Source organism: Marmota marmota, unplaced genomic scaffold (assembly GCF_001458135.2).
Source record: "Marmota marmota marmota unplaced genomic scaffold, marMar, whole genome shotgun sequence".
NCBI classification, from domain to species: Eukaryota; Metazoa; Chordata; class Mammalia; order Rodentia; family Sciuridae; genus Marmota; species Marmota marmota.
In genome coordinates, this window is record NW_026000221.1 from 4,709,456 (window position 1) to 4,726,116 (window position 16,661).

Here is a 16,661-nt window from a genome sequence, read left to right on the forward strand (position 1 = left end):
TCTTGGAAGCCAAGTTTTTTTTGGCTTGAATGGGAAAGGTGAGCTCTTGTATAGAAAATACAAAATATATTTTCACAAGTTAAAAAGAAACATCCAGGAACGTTGTGCTGAGAATCTGAAAATTCTCATCAATTATGAAAAGCTACAGATTTCTAACCTGAGAGCCACTGAACTTATTTAACAAGAAAAAAAAAATCTTAGGACAAAGTATGTTTGAGTTATTTTTTATATAGTTTATTAATGGTCTATTCATTTTAATCTAGTTTTAGGGTTTATCCAGATATTGAAAAAAAATTAGGTCAATTCTATAACAGCAAATTTCATAAGGTAGAGCACTTGCTTTAGAAAATTACACAAAATTTCTTGTCTGGGTCTGTCCTAACAATCTAAAACTTAGCAAGAAAAATTCTCAACAGCCAACAGGTTTCTCTGTTTTTACAGTTGAAAACCATATTTTACCAAAAAAAAGTATTTTCAAAATGGAAAATTTGGTTCCGATTATCATTGAAATGTACGGACATCTGCTTCAGAAAGCAGTCATGCCCAAAAATTTCTACAAAAGTTTCTACTTGTGACTTTTAAAAGTGGGAGGGGTAAAGAGACATTAAGTGACTTGCCAGTGGGAATAGAAAAAGTTGCTCAACACTTGCTCTTCCCTGGGTCTTGCCAGAGTTCTACAGGCATTGCAGAACTCAGCATTTAGGGAGCACTGACTTTCAAAGTCATGTCTCCTCCAAATATATTATTTATTTTGTTTTTCTTGGATCAAGGATAAATAGACAAGTACCTTCTTCAGCTCAGAAGCTCCCTGTGGTCCAGGGGTAGGCTCTCCCTGGTAGGAACCAGCCATGAAGAACTGTCCTCTGAGGACACCTGATAAAAATTCATGGCACAAGCCTGGGTACATGGTGCCACTATCAAGTTGGAGCATCACAATGCTTCCGATGAAGAAAATGAGCACAATTTTAAGAAAAATGGACAACTGATTTCCTCTTTCAAATTGCTTCTTCCAAAAGTTGTGGTTCTCTGAAACTCTTACAGGTCTTTCAGAGTCTGTCCCTAAAACTGTGCAGGTATGTGAGTGGTAAAATACACTTAACATAAAATTTACAAATCATTTTTCACTATATAATAGCATTAATTACATTCACATTGTCATAAAACCATTACCACTATTCAACTCTAAAACTTTTTCATCTTTCCAAAGTGAAACACCATACCCATTAAACAATACCCATTCCTCCCCTTCTTCAGTCTCTGACAAGCATATTACTTTCTGCCTCTATGAATCTAACTGCAATCATGTAAGTGGGAAATTTGTTTTAATCCACCCACAAGGTTGATTTCTAGAACTGAAATAAATCCCAATAGCAAGGGCAAGTGCCATTTTCAATTCTATCTCCTCTACACACACACCAACACAGGCATGATTTATCACTGTAGTAGTTAAGAGTCAGAGATCCTTTTCCTTTGCAAAACAAAAGACAAAGTCACTTTCCTGTGACTGATCAAGCCACAGTGATTCTCCCAAGAAGGAAGCTGGGAAATATTTAGCATCAGAACGTCCAGGAGAGAGCTAGAGAGCTTGGGGAATGCAGCAAAAGTAAGCACCAATTCACAAGTTCTTCTTAAGATCTTGGCCTGAAAAGGGGAATATCCAGGTCAGGATTCCAAACCACTAAGGCTTCTAGATAAGGTGTCTATAAAAGGGAAGGTTAAGGTAGATCTTGGTGAAACCTAAAAAAGAGGAAATGCCAAACTACAGGAGATATCTTACTATGAGGAGATAGTTTATATAAAAAGATGATGGCCTGCTAAGCTCTCCCTAGCTTTCCCATGAGAATGGTCCCACATAATTTGTTTCAGATGATACATATAAGAAAACCCTAAAATATGCCCTTGTTAGTATCCCAGCAGCAAGTCATAGGATAAAACACAGCAATAGTTGGTCACCAATGATAACAACAACTAACCCTAAAATATGCCCTTGTTAGTATCCCAGCAGCAAGTCATAAGATAAAACAGCAATAGTTGGTCACCAATGATAACAACAACTAAATTTTACTGAGTATTTATTCAGTGCCAGAAACATTTACTAGGTATTTTGCACAGACTTTAATATTTAATATCCACAACAACTCCATGAAGTATAGATACTGTTATTACTCCATTTACACAGAAAATACAAGTTAATTCTGTAAATCAGGCATAAATTTCCTATGTTCATATATGAATACATCAGCAGGGAAACCTAGTGTATACAACCACAAGAATGGGATCCTAATTAGAATAAATTATACTCCCATGTATGTATAATGTCAAAATACACTCTACTGTCATGTGTATCTAAAAACAACAAAAATAATTAATTCTGTAAAAATGTGACACACTCAAGATCATACCGATTATAAAGAAGTTTCACTACAAGGTCTATGTCTCCAAAGCCTATGCTTTTAATTAACAGCCTTTCAAGGTAGAAGGTAATTTCATGCCCTCATGGCCAAGAAAGAAAATTACTATTCATTAGAAATCTCTTGATTGAAAATTGTTTATGCTTAAAAGCAGCCCAAATTAAGCTTCAGGTTAAATGTGGAACAAGGGCAAGATTCAGGATCCAGTCCCTGGAGGTTGGACATGTGATCCTAGTCCAGTCATTCAAGCTCTGTAGACTCAGTTTCCAGGGTACTTACAAAACAAGGTTATTTCCCTCCGCACTCCCCCTACCTCAAAACATTCCATGAGATCAATTACCTGTGGTGAGATAAGGCTGATATCCAAGGATGAACCTATGGCCAAAGGTTTCAATCTCTTTCTCAATAATTTTCTTTCTACTTATTAGATTTTCTCACAAAAGTTATCAGTTAACCAACAAATAACTGCCCAATACCTGCTATTTGTGCAGTGATATGATAGTCAATAAGTAGTATTCAAAAAAAAAAAAAAATACAAAGTACCATCCTTGGTCTGAAGACCTATCTCCAAGTTTGGGAACTTAAAAGATAAATGAAACAAAAGCACCCAATTGTGAGATACAGCCTCGAGATATTAAGAACACCAGCAGGAACTAGAAAAGTTCAGGTTTTCCAAAACAAAGTGAAATTCTAAAACATCCTTAAGAGATAACTTGTGTGAGGGGGGGAGAGGCAACCAGCAAAAGGAACCCTGGGAACTACAAATTAGAGTTTAGATGGAGTAATGTACAGAATGGGTGACCACAAAAAAGACTAATTCATTTCCTCAATTCTTGGTGGGCATATAAGTAGTGGTAATGAAGAGAGAAGCCAGGTATCAGAACACTTTAATGCTTGGCATGTAAGCTAAACTTGGAGTAGGAAAAAAGGCAATGAGTTCAGTGACCTGATGACACTGGAAGTACTTGGTTTGAATTTCTTTTCTACTCTCTGCCTCTAGTAGAAGAAAAGCAAAAGAACATTTGCAACTAGGTGTCCTAAAGCCACAGATATCATGGATGTTCTATTCCAGATATCACGGATGTTCTATTCCAGCTGAGAGCACCAGGGAACATTGTGCCAAAGAGCTCTTGGGGTGCAAGGAATCATTACATTTCTGAACACAGAACTGGGAACATAGTCAGTGACCCAAAGCGCCAATCAACTGCTGATAGTCAGTCTCATGTCAATCTCTCAGCCCCAAGAGGCCATGGGTCAAGCAAACAGGTGTGATTCAGAATCTCTACACCACCAAAACATCACCCTGCCCTCTGCTAGCTGTTATACCAACAAGATCCTGATGAAGACACAAGGAGCTCCTGTAGCAAAGAGCAAAAGAGGATGCACTAGCAGCATTCTTGATCTGAAAATTCCCAGACTCTTCCTGTAGGAGTAACATCAAGAAGTACAGTCCTGAGCCTGTCCAAACAGGAGGTTGAGATGACACCTAACATGCTAGTTCTAATAGGGTCTAAAGTTGTTTAATGATATCACTCTGTCCCATTATAGGCACATGCAAAGGAAAGTGTTTATCAAGGTGCTCTCCAGACAGAGCTTAGTTGAGACTGTTCTCATTTAACCAGCCAGTTATTGTTTGCATCAAACCTACAACTCAGAGCAACAGCCTCCCCCTCAGCAGTACACTGCCATGGCTTGAGCTCTCCCTTAAGTCTTCTGTCCTCAAGGTAAATGGTAAGCCCTGTTCTCAACCAACACATACCCAAAGAACGAAGACATGGCCTAACATTTCTAATCCAGACATAGGAATGACCCACCTCAGCACTGTACTGAATACCTTAACAAGGCAAAAATCAGATCCTCAGATAATAATTTAAAAATTTATATGAATGTGCCTGCCAGGAAATAAACCCTGGTTAGTTTTCTCTCAACACAATTACTTAAATCCCTTCTTTTGATCCCTATTAATAAAAAGCCTCACATAAACTTTTCAATACAGATAAAACTTGATGGGCATGGTAGCATACGCCTGTAATACCAGGAGCTCCGGAAGCTGAGACAGGAGGATCACAATTTCAAGGCCAGCCTCAGCAACTTAGTGAGACCCTGTCTCAAAATTTAAAAAAAAAAAAAAAGGCTGAGGATTCAACTCAGTAGTAAATTGCCCCTGGGTTAAATCCACAGTTATCTGCTTTCCAAATACTAAAGTGTCATCTGACTGAGTTTCTCTCCATCCTTGAAAACACACACACACACATATTTTTTAGGAAAGAGATCAGCACTGCATACTTCCTGAAGATTTGGGCACTTGAGTATAAAAAAATCCAACTGCTCTATGCCAGGCCAGCCCTGCTATGACATCAAAACCCCCCCACCAAAGAAACACCCCGGGAAAGACGCCAAGAAACGGAAACGCCTCCTTGAAACAGCCTTAGAAAGGTAATCCTGATTCAGCCCAGTGATGAAACTATTCCTCAACACCAGCCAGGAAGTCCCTTCTTTTCCTGTGCCCAGCAAACCCAGATCAGTCTTTGCGGAATCCCATCTCTGGAGCTTCTGTAAGGGGTGGGTTTAGAAAGGGGCTTCCCTGCTCTGAAGCCCTTTGGGATCCATCAGTGGCCAGGTTTTCCAACCCCGCCTAACCAATGCAAACACAAAAGCTAGTGGCTATACCACAAGCATACATTTACTTACACACACAAAACAGGCACTTATACATACATACCTTTCGCCCTCCATTGTGCGAGGCCCAGCAGGGGTGGTAGCTGCTGAACAGTGCGTATACCCGGCGATCCTAGCTCTGTTCCCGGTTCTCCCAGCAGCCCAGCGGGAGATCTGATCAGCAACAGTGATTCAGCATGGCTGCAACTGAAGCCTCCTCCCTCTCGATCCTCCTTCCTCTGACTTACTCGCGGCAGTTTCTACCGCAGAAGCAACAGCAATAGAAAATGTCTTACCCAGAGCTCCCTGCAGTCCTTTCAGCTGCTAAAAGCAGCAACCCACTTGCTCCCCCTCCCCCCGCAGGCTTGCTGCTTCTCTGTCTCCTAGGAACAGCGGCAGCTTCTGCGACCAAGTGCAGTGCCACCTTTCCAGCTGCTTCTGCATCTGCCCAGGCATCCCCAGCTCAAGCAGCTAGCCCACTCAGGGGCTCCTGCCTCCTCTGCCTATGCTGCAAAGGATCCAGCAGTTCTTCACTAGCCCAAGAAATACTGACCCCTCCTTCCCCTACCCCTCCTCATAGCCTATGAGACAGTCTGTCAGCCTAGCCAGATTGCTGGAATGAGGAGGCCCCTCTGTGGACTGCAGTGGAGTTTATCCACCTGGGGAAATTCACTGTGGGTTACAGTTCAGGTTCCAATTCCTCCTCCCAAAATCTACAGTAGCCCTGAGTCTGACAGATGGAGAGAAATAGGGGGAAAGAACTTGATAGAACTGAAAAGAACACAAGAGGAAAAGAACATAGAAATTAGAAAAAGAGAGGTGGTAGAAATAGGTGAAAATGAAACAAACCCTATTTTACTGCAAGAGGCCAAAGGCTATTGCAGCAAAGCCACCACAATGAATATTACACAGGCTTATTGCCCTAGGCCATGCTGAAAGACCACCAGTTTCACAGTACAACCCTAAAACATCTTCCTAAAGTCTGTTATACTGAAATTTATTTAACTTGTGGCTCAAACTAGCAAGTCTTCCACTAAATCTCTTATGTCCTCTAATCTCCAGATCTGGACCCCATGCTCAGTTCCTTGTTCAAACAAGGGATCACACCAGTCTCTAATGCCCTTTTAGCTCTAAAATCACTTCATTCTAAAGGTTTTTAACATCCCATTTTTCTTCTCAGTGTAATCTGTGTGATTATTTGAAAAATATTTAATGGACTCGAGTTTTGTAGGGAGCTTCAGGGAAGATATAGCATGATGCATGTAAAAGCAAGAGAGATGCTCAGTACATCTATTATTCTTATTCTGATTTTCACTGTTACAAAGCCCTGAAATCACAGAATGGAGGGAAGAACATTGAGTTGAGTTGACAAAGACTTAAAAACAAAACAAAGCAAAAAAAAACCACTTAAACTCTACACAGCCTCCTGAACTCAAACCAGCTAGGATGTTATTCTCCAAGACTAACCCCCTTGATATCTGTGTCCTCTTAGATGGGGCCATCCCCCAACTCACTCAAGTGAGAAGAGGCCCGGGTATCTTATCTACACTCTATAGCACTGTAGCTTCATGTTTTCTTTCCACAATACCCCTCATATCTTTCTCCCTTTATGTCCCTTTATGCCCCTTCCTCCTCTAATCAGCCTTGTAGCTCTGCTCCATGTTTCCTCTTGAGGTCAATCACAGGGACCACAAAAAGCTGAACATCACAAACAAGGAAACTGAATCCCAGAATCCGTGCCAGAGCACAGGCATCCACCAGGAAAACAACTGGGTGATTCATAAGAGGAACATAAGAATGAGATGACTTGTCCTTTGTACATACCCTCATTCACATCTTCATCATACAGGAAAGAGAGGAAATGCCACATCTAACAAACCAGATAAAGAAAAAAGTTCAGAAAAGGAAATACTTAAGGGCTGAGCATATTCAGGTTTTAAAATACAACTATTAAGAGCCAGTGTAAAGATCCTACAGAATTTCCTTTGCAATCTACTTTTGCCATGCTAAACAAAATCACTATAATGTGTGTAAAAATCGTATTGCTACTTACCCACTGAACACTTTATTCACCACTCACTATCCAGAGAACAATCAGAGAAAGCCATCTAGAAAGAAAGATCATCTAGCAAAACCAAGTACAGAATCAAAAGTCTCTGGACTCCTTACATAAATCTCTGGACTCCTGTTGTAAATCCTCTCTGGTTTCACATTTTCTACCTGATTACCCAAACGTTCTCTGGGACAAAGCCTGAATCTATTGCCTCTAGGCTAATTTTTCTGACTAGTCTTTAGATTAAGGAGTATTGCTGTTGAATTCTTACAGAAGAAAGTCAAAGGAACCAAAGTAATGTCTGCCTGGAGAAGGCCCATCCTTGGACTGCCCAGCAGTATCTAAGCCCAAAGTTCCTTCCAGGCTTCACAGTTTGCCAAATATAGTTAGTGACCCCAGATCTCCACCCCCAAAGTAATTTATCTCCCCCTGTACATCAACTGTGTTTAAAATCTTTAAGCTCAAGTGTTGCTTGGGAAAAAATCATATTGATAGAAGAAAAAACTTTTAAGCCAGGTTTGGTCTGGAAAGTTCTCTCTTCCATACTCCATCTGTATGCTATACCGGTATACAGATAGTTCATCAAGAGACAGCTAGACCAATCACTCTTCCTTTTAATTGCCTTTTTCTTTCTTTTTTTCCCCCACTATCTACCTTTCCCAGGACTTGAAATCCTCATATTTGCAGTCCCCATAACACAGTACAGTGGTCCTATATCCATCTGTGCATCAGAAACATCAGCTCATCTAGATAGAAGTATAGACATTTTGGGTTCAATCCCTAGTACATTAAAAAAAATTAATAAAATTTTAAAAATAAAGGGTAGGCATCATGGGATCAAAAGAAACTTTTTAGGGTTATGAAAATGTTCCATATCTTGATTGTCTTAATAATTAGACTGTATAAGGGCTGGGGTTGTGGCTCAGCGATAGAGTGCTTGCCTAGCATGTGTGAGGTGCTGGGTTTGATCCTCAGCACCACATAAAAACAAATAAAATATTGTGTCCAACTACAACTAAAAACAATTTTTTAAAATAATAATAATTAGACTGTATACAACTACTATGGTTTTCAAACTATACATGGCTGTATTTTATTTTATGTAAATTTTACCTCAATAAATTTGGAAAAACAAAACAAAACACTGGAGGGTCAGGTTGACCTCACACTATAGAATCAGAGCACAGGAGCAGGAATTTTAATGAGTTTCCTCAGTGGCTATGATGCACAGCTAGAGCAAAGACTACTTAGAACAATGAAAAAAAACTAGACCGTTAGATAGTACAGGGTCCAAATGTACTTACTAGAATCATGACCCTAAGCAAGTTACTTTATAAGCCTTAATTTCATCATAAAAAATTAATAACAATAATAACACCTCCCAGGGTTGTTAAGGTTTAAATGTGAAAGTATACAAAGCGTTTGGCAGACAACTGGGCCTGTAATAAGCACTCAGTAACCATTAGCAGCTACTATTTCATTGTTTATGCCAGTGCTACCAAACTATGCCTCTATGAGCTCTGGGTCCTGTAATCAAGCAAAAACTTGGCCAGGATAGGGGCTACACTGGAGCCATGTTAACATCTCCAATGGTCACTATTACCTAGAGATCAGCAAGGACTAGAAAAGACCAAAGCTAAATTAAGGCCCACCCACACCTTTAACCACCAAAACTTCCCCTCAGATTCTGGACTACTTGCTGAATAGGCTCTCCCTACAACTGCTTAGAGTACCCCCCAAAAAAGCCAGGCAAAAGCTGAAAAAGGAACTTCAGGCCCCAAAATGTCAAAAGGTAAACAGAACGGCATCTTATCCAGAAGAATGCTTGGCTTTCCTCAGGACTAGTCCTCTGAGGGTGTAAGAATCCATGTCCTGCCAGGCAAGGTGGCAAACACTTGTAATCCCAGCGGCTTGGGAGGCTGAGACAGGAGGATCGCAGGTTCACAGGCAGCCTGAGCAATGGCAAGGCACTAAGCAACTCAGTGAGACCCTGTCTCTAAGTAAAATACAAAAATAGGATTGGGGATATGGCTCAATAGTTGAATACCCAGGAGTTCAATTCCTAGTACCCTCCCCATTAAAAAAAGAATCCATGTCCTGAAAAGATTCAAAAATAAAATCATGCCAGGCACAATGGTGCAGGCCTGTGACCCCAGTACTTTAGAAGGCTGAAACAGGAGGGCCACAAGTTCAAAGACAGCCTCAGCAATGTTGAGGCGCATAGCAATTCAGTGAGAATCTGTCTCTGATAAGATACAAAATAGGGCTGGGGATGTGGCTCAGTGGTTGAGTGCTCCCAAGTTCAATCCCTGGAACCAAAAACTAAAATAAAATCACCCATGATGTTTATGTTGCACTTTTAGCTTACAAATCTTTTTCTTTTTCTTTAATATAGAACGCTTCACAAATTTGCACGTCATCCTTGAGCAGGAACCATGCTAATCTTCTCTGTGTATCATTTCAATTTTACTACATATGCTGCTGAAGCAAGCACTTAATCTTACAAATTCTCCATGTCCATAATTTCCTCTGACTCAAGATAACATTCCCCTGAATAATAACTCCTATTTCTTGAATTTTTACTCTGGGCTAGACCCTGAACTCTGAAGTTCACATGTATCACTCTTATTGACTTCTTAACCTTATGCAGGTTATGTGAGAGAACTGAGGTTCTGAGAGTTAAATAACTTGACCAAGGCCCATAGGTAGTAAATGACAGAGCTGGAATTTGAACCCAGGTCTGCCAAACCCCACAGGCAACTATTTGTTATTGTACAGGGCAGGCTCTATCCCTATCTTATTACCTTTATTTTAGAGAGAAGCCAATTGAGACAGAGACAACTGTCAACTCAGAAGGCCAAAGCTAGGTGTGAGTCAAGACCTCTCCTAATGCCCTTTCCATGTCACCTCTAGAGGAACAACAGCATTTGAACCCCTAAAAATATTACATAGAAGCTGGCACTGGAGGCTTCTAAACACCTAGTATTAGAAAGAAGGAAGGAAGGAAGGAAGGAAGGAAGGAAGGAAGGAANTATTCAGGGGAATGTTATCTTGAGTCAGAGGAAATTATGGACATGGAGAATTTGTAAGATTAAGTGCTTGCTTCAGCAGCATATGTAGTAAAATTGAAATGATACACAGAGAAGATTAGCATGGTTCCTGCTCAAGGATGACGTGCAAATTTGTGAAGCGTTCTATATTAAAGAAAAAGAAAAATTGGTCTCTGTTCATCTAGCTTACCAGTCAGATCTAGCAAAAGACTCCTCTTGGGGAGAACTACAGGAGCACCACTGGACCTCAGGAGAGTCAAAAGTCAGGCCAAACATAGCAACAAGAAGGGGCTTCACACATACCAGTAGTACATTGCAGTCTGAGTCTTCCTGAGAATTCCTTCTTCTCCCAAATCTGCAACTGATGCCCTCTGCTGGTAAAAGTGTACATCTCTCCATAACAAAAATGAAACAATTTTACACCAGTGGTTTAGGAAGGTTTAGGTGGGTAAAAAAATCATTTCCTTCTCATTCTACTGAAGAATGAGCATTAATTCTTTCTTATGACTTTTACACAGGTACATGCTAGTTTAAACCAACTGTCTTGATTCTCTTATCTGCTGCCCTTGCCTCACTTCTCCAGTTCCTTCCTCTGGGTACAAAGAAAACAGGACTGTTTTATATAAGAAAGCAAAATAGAAATGACACATAGCCCCAAAGTCAATGTAGTGATGTGTATGTTGGTGAGGGTCAGATCTGCATATCTAGCAGGTACAGAGTAGGCACATGCTTAAAATAAGGAAAAACCCATGTGCAAATATGCAAAAAAAAAAAAAAAAACTGATAAATCTCTACCTTCATACATGTTTATAATTCAGTCAAAAAGTTCTCACTGAATATCTCTTCTCTCTCTATGCTGCACCAGGAAGTCACGACATAAATCCCATATGAATATAATGCCAAAGAACTATTTGAGAAAATTTCAGACATACATAATGGTGAAAAATAAGACTCAAGAGAAGTGCAAAAAAGGTACTAAGGGAACTCAGTAGGAGACAATTTTCAGTTTGGGGAAAAGAGGAAGAAGATATGAGGAATAGAACTAAAGCTGAGAACTTAATAAATTATTCTGTGGCTCTTTTTGGCCCAGTATTAGGGGACAAATCCAGAAACCCTCTACCAAGCTACACCACAAGCCCTATTTATTTATTTATTTAAAATTTTGTTTTTAGTTGTAGGTGGACACAATATCTTTATTTATTTTTATGTGGCACTGAGGATCAAATCCAGTGCCTCACAAGTGCTAGGCAAGCGCTTTGCCACTGAGCTACAACCACAGCCCTATTTATTTATTTTTATTTCAAGACAGGGTTTTGCTAAATTGCTCAAGCTGGACTTGAACTCTATCCTTCTGCCTCAGCCTTCTAAGTCACTGTGATTACAGATGCACACCACTGCACTTGGCTTTTCTGTGGCATTTTAAAAAGGGCATTTGTAATTCTAAATAATTGCAATTAGGTAATTTCAATTCCCCATGATATTATTTTAAATGTTTTTATTTTAAAGATGTAATTTTTAATCCCACTACTCTAATATACTTACATATTACATTAATATTAGGTTACAATTTTATCATGGTAAAATACATATTAAAACTTGCAATTTTAACCACTTTTAAACGTTCATGTCGTTGATTCAGTATCTTCATATTACTATATTAAATATATTTACAATGTTGTACAACCATGCCACTTCCTATTCCCACTTCCAGAACTACTTCATCATCCCAAGAAGCTGTATACTCATTCAACAGTAACTCCTTGTTGCCTCCTCCTAGCTCCTGCTAACCTCTATTCAACTGTTTTTGTTTTTGTTTTTGTTTTTGCAATACTGGAGATTGAACCCAGGGCTTCACTAGACAAGCCCTCTACATCTAAGCTACATCCCTAGCCTTATTCTATTTTCTATCTCTATAAATCTGCCTGTCTTAGCTATCTCATATGACTGCAATCTTTCACTAAATATTTGTCCTTTTGGTCTGCCTTAATTTGCTTAGTAAATCTTGTTTTAATGTTTATCCACATTATAGCACATACCAGAACTTGATTCCTTCTTATGGCTGAATAATATTCCATTGTACATGCACACCATATTTTGTTTACCCATTCACCTGTTGATAGACATTGGGTTAGTATTTCACCTTCTCACAGAGCACAATTTAGATTTTACTGTTTTCCAAATGTTTGACATTTATATGGTTTCTGACTTTTTGCAACATTATAATGATCATTTTTATGCAAGGACTTTTTTCCTCTCAATTGAATTGTTTTCTTAGGTTAAATTCCTAATAATAGAGTCCCAGAGCCAAAAAAACATAAATTCTTTAATTCTTAATTAAGTTTTTACTAAATAAATCTGTATTTTAGATGACCCTCCTTGTTCAACACTTTTCCCACTCTGATAAGTTACTGTTGGCAATTTCAATAAATAAAGTACAAAATTTAATTTTACTAAAGTACAAAAACGTGACTAGAACCAGTCAAAGGGAAGTTTTTAGAGAAAGGAATTAACAAAAGAGAAATAGCTCAGAGGAACTCTCCACTAGACAGTTGGCAGATTTACGTGATAAGTTGCTTAAACGGCAATTTTTATCTATAACCTGATGTTTTCCAAGTAATTCGGTTACAGCTAAAAAAAAAAAAAAAAAAGATACCTGTGTCAGGAATCCTTAAGATCACATGTTCAGAGATTTGTTAGGACTTACAGAACTCCACACTGCTAATTATTATACCCACAGCTAAAGTTTATTACAGTGATACGAAAAGTGCACACAGTAGGACTGTATACGAAGTACCCAGATACCTCAAAAACTACTGCTTTCCTTCTCTTTCCTTAGCAACAGCCACCCTGAATAAGTTGTTTTTCTTCAGAGACCGGGGGCAATCCTGCCTCCCAATTTTTGCTCTCCAAATCCTTTACCTGGAATAATGTTCTTCTAAATATCTTTATATCTATATCACTCCATTTCCTTCAACTCCTTGCTCTAATGCCGCTTTCTCAGAAACCTACCCATACCACCCATTTTAAATTGCACAATCCTCACAGCACATCCTGCCTTGCAGTACTCCCAACCCCTCAATTTTTTCCATACCACTCATCTTTTATCATATAATTTATTGTTGTATTGTCTCTCCCCACTAAATATAAGCTCTATGAGGGCATGGATTTTTGTCTCTTTTGTTCTCTGCTGTATTATCACTAGAATCATCAAGCAGAAGAATAATAAATTTTACCAGATGGTAAAATTCACTGCATTTCAGAAATGGAGGGGAAACTCCTGACACGTAGGGATAGTGAAAACCATGTCTTTTCCAAGTGTGGTGATATGTAGACGATCAAGTCATTAGAAAATACGGAGGGGATTAAACAAAATTTCACTGAAGAGATAACAAATGATGATGCACTCTAATAGTTACTGAAGTGTTCATAAAAGGTACTACTTACAAGGGTGTCAGCACAGATTAAGGGAAATCAACAAGATCTGGCAAACTATCTTAGGGTTAGGAAGCCTGATATAGCAATAGGAGATGGTGGTTATCACAAGCCAGAAAAGACCAGGAGCTATAAAAGATGGACAAGGGAACAGAACTGTTGACATCAATTATCTGTTGCTGAGGAATCGTATTTAGGGAAATGAAAAAACAAATATTTTGATCTCTCCTTCACTCACACTCCAAAAACCACCTGCTGGCAGTAATTTTGATTCAATTACTCCCCTCTCCCTTATGGGCATTTACCAAATACCCAATCATTTGCCAGTTATACTTTCATAATTTCCCTCAAATTCCTTTAGTCTATTTTTTTAAAAATAAACTTTTTTTTCTTTATTTTTATGTGGTTCTGAGGAGAGAACCCAGTGCCTCACACATGCTAGGCGAGCATTCTAGTGCTGAGCCACAACTCCAGACCCTCTTTAGTCTATTTCTAATGCTAACTTTTTGTTCACATTCAAATTCTTTTTCCTCATTAACAGGAGTTGTCTTAATAGTCTTGCTACCTGAAACATCTCCCACTGACATTTATTTTACTGGGTGCTACTGGAATAATCTTACTGAATTAGTTTCACAATTACTGTAGCTCAAAAACCTTTAGTGACTTCCACTGCCCACCAGATAAAGTCCCAAATTCCTTAACCTTCTACTTGAGATCTCAGTAACATGGTTCCAACTTACTTTTCCCTAATTAAATTTTCATAACTCTTAACACATATTGCTAGTTATTTGGAATCCAATACATATTGCTAGTTATTTGTAAGCCAATATTTAGTGCTAAGAGTATGACCACAGATTACTGACACTTGACCCACTATTATTTCACCAGTTAGGTGCCCCTGGAAAAACTTAACCTTTCTGAGATGAGCTCCCCAGCTACCTTCTCTGTGGAGGGCTACTGAATGGCTCCAACAAGAACATTTTAAATGCGTCTTCTATAGTGTGTAGCCCATAATAAGCGTACTTCTCTGTTCCATGTCTCTGCCTATTTGTTCTTACCTGAAGTGTCCTCTTTTCTCCTCTTGCCTCTCTCTGAGACCAATAAGGCTAAACATTTTATCAACCACATGCTTTTCTTTATCCTTTTTCCTACCTAGAAGTCACCTCTCCCCAACATTCATATTCACTTTTACCTTCTGGATAGTAATAAATAATTTATAGCTAATGAGATTCAGCTCTTTCCTACTTGAGTTAAAGTAGCAGAAGTTTAGGAAGCTCCCAACACTCCGTCAATAAGTGAGGGAACTTTCAGTTACTAAGAATGCTACATGGACAACATATGTATATGTCACAACTCTCTTCAAAATAGTTATTAATATCATTAACTGTGCAAATACTATATGATAGGGTGAGGGTGAAATAAAGGTGTATATTTTGCAAGTCAGTCTTATCTCCCTATCAGGGGGCATACCATTAATATTACTATTTACCAGAATCTAAGTAAGCCCTTTATGTGCATTCTTATAAGCCCTATAAGGCAGTTATTACCAGTAGTTTAATCTCTTTTTTAATTTTTTTTAAGAGATAAGAAAATGAGGCACAGATCAATTTATACTAGGTCAGAGCTGGAAAGTAACCAGGTCTGGAATGGAACCTTGTCTACTTCATGCCAAAATTTACATCCTTACAGACTATGAAATATTAAATCAGATGCTATAAGGCAAATCACATTTGCAACATAAGCACCAAAGACAAAAGGCACCTTTCATTTGGTATCAAACTAACAACCAATGAAAGAGAGAAGAGCATTAATTTTAATCAGAGAATGTATATTCAACGGCAATAACTTCTATTTGTTTGGATGGTGTGAATAATCTTAAGACCACAATGCTGAAAAGGAAAAGTTGCATCATTTTATGATGAATTTCAACCAGGATGTTAAGTTATATGAAGACAGCAACAAAGTTTATCCCACTGCTATGCATCTGCAAATCATAAGTGTTCTGCACAAAGAAGGTGCTCAATAAACACCTGATGAAACTGATAGTAAACACTGGGAAATAAACATACTGTCTAAATGGCTCAAATTCACATTAGCCAATTTGAGAGCAGGAAGTGACACTTAATTTCAGGTAGTGTTTTGCTTGTTTATTTTTTAACTAAATCATACAAACTGGTGAAAGAATCAAAGGAGCTAAAGAAAGCCTTAGTAGGGAAGTTAAGACTTCTTAGCTGGGTGCAGTGGTACATGTCTGTAATCCCAGCAGCTTGGGAGACTGAGGCAGGAAGACCACAAGTTCAGGGTCAGCCTTGGCAACTTAGCAAGACCCTGTCTCAACATAAAAGGAAAAATAATGGGGATTGAGAATATGGCTAAGAGATACAGTGTCACTGGTTCAATTCGCAGCAACTCAAAAAAAAGGAAAAGATAAAAAGGAAGAAAATGGGGCTGGGGATATAATTCAGATGGCAAAATGCATGCCTTGCAATGTACAAGGCCCTGGGTTCAAACCTAAGCCCCCCCCCCCGCAAAAAAAAAAAAAGAAGAAAGAAAATGTCTAGCCTGGCACAGCATCTTCCAGAATCCTTTTCCTCTCTCAAGATTCAAATCATCAAGATTCAGGTGAGTTTTAAAAAATGGGTGAAAAAATCTGAGAGACTCAATTGCCCTTTTTAGCCTTTCTAGTTTGAAATTCCTTTTTAAGTAACAGCTTTCAAATACCTTCTTTTTATAATCAATGTTTTATCTTGTAGCATTTAAATTCTCACTTTCAGAGTATATGAAGTTCACTCAACAGCAGGTTCAATGTCAAAGACTAATTTTTGAAACCAGATCTGTGCCTCTTCATGGAATGAGCCATAAATTCTATTTCCACAGTAAAATCTTCCACACATTATATTTAGTAAAGAGACTAAATTTAAGCCTAAGAATACTCACAATATGCTAACCTCAATTTGAGGCTAATAATCCATGCCCATTTATCAATTTTCAAACTACCGATCTCCCCCCCAAAATTACAGTTAACTATTTTAAAATGAAATTTTGGATATACATAAT

General features: G+C 38.6%; 1 protein-coding gene and 2 non-coding genes across 4 annotated transcripts in view; 1 reads left to right on the top strand and 2 right to left on the bottom strand.

The window, feature by feature from the left end:
* Positions 1 to 5,615, bottom strand: part of Klhl3 (kelch like family member 3) — a 107,129-nt gene extending 101,514 nt beyond the window's left edge. The window contains exon 1 of one of the 2 annotated variants that reach the window (XM_015488591.2): positions 5,134 to 5,615. Coding sequence is in view for 1 of the 2 variants with exons in the window: in XM_048792275.1 (XP_048648232.1) it covers positions 5,134 to 5,147 (14 nt within the window). In the remaining variant the exon portion in view is untranslated. The remainder of the gene's footprint in view (positions 1 to 5,133) is intronic. The other variant, XM_048792275.1, reaches the window with a different exon arrangement.
* Positions 5,616 to 9,507: 3,892 nt separating this feature from the next.
* LOC125613007 lies at positions 9,508 to 9,616 on the bottom strand. Its single transcript, XR_007343521.1, has one exon. It is a non-coding gene; the product is annotated as a U6 spliceosomal RNA (small nuclear RNA).
* Positions 9,617 to 10,217: 601 nt separating this feature from the next.
* On the top strand, positions 10,218 to 10,326 carry LOC125613008. Its single transcript, XR_007343522.1, has one exon. It is a non-coding gene; the product is annotated as a U6 spliceosomal RNA (small nuclear RNA).
* The last annotated feature ends 6,335 nt before the right edge of the window (positions 10,327 to 16,661 follow it).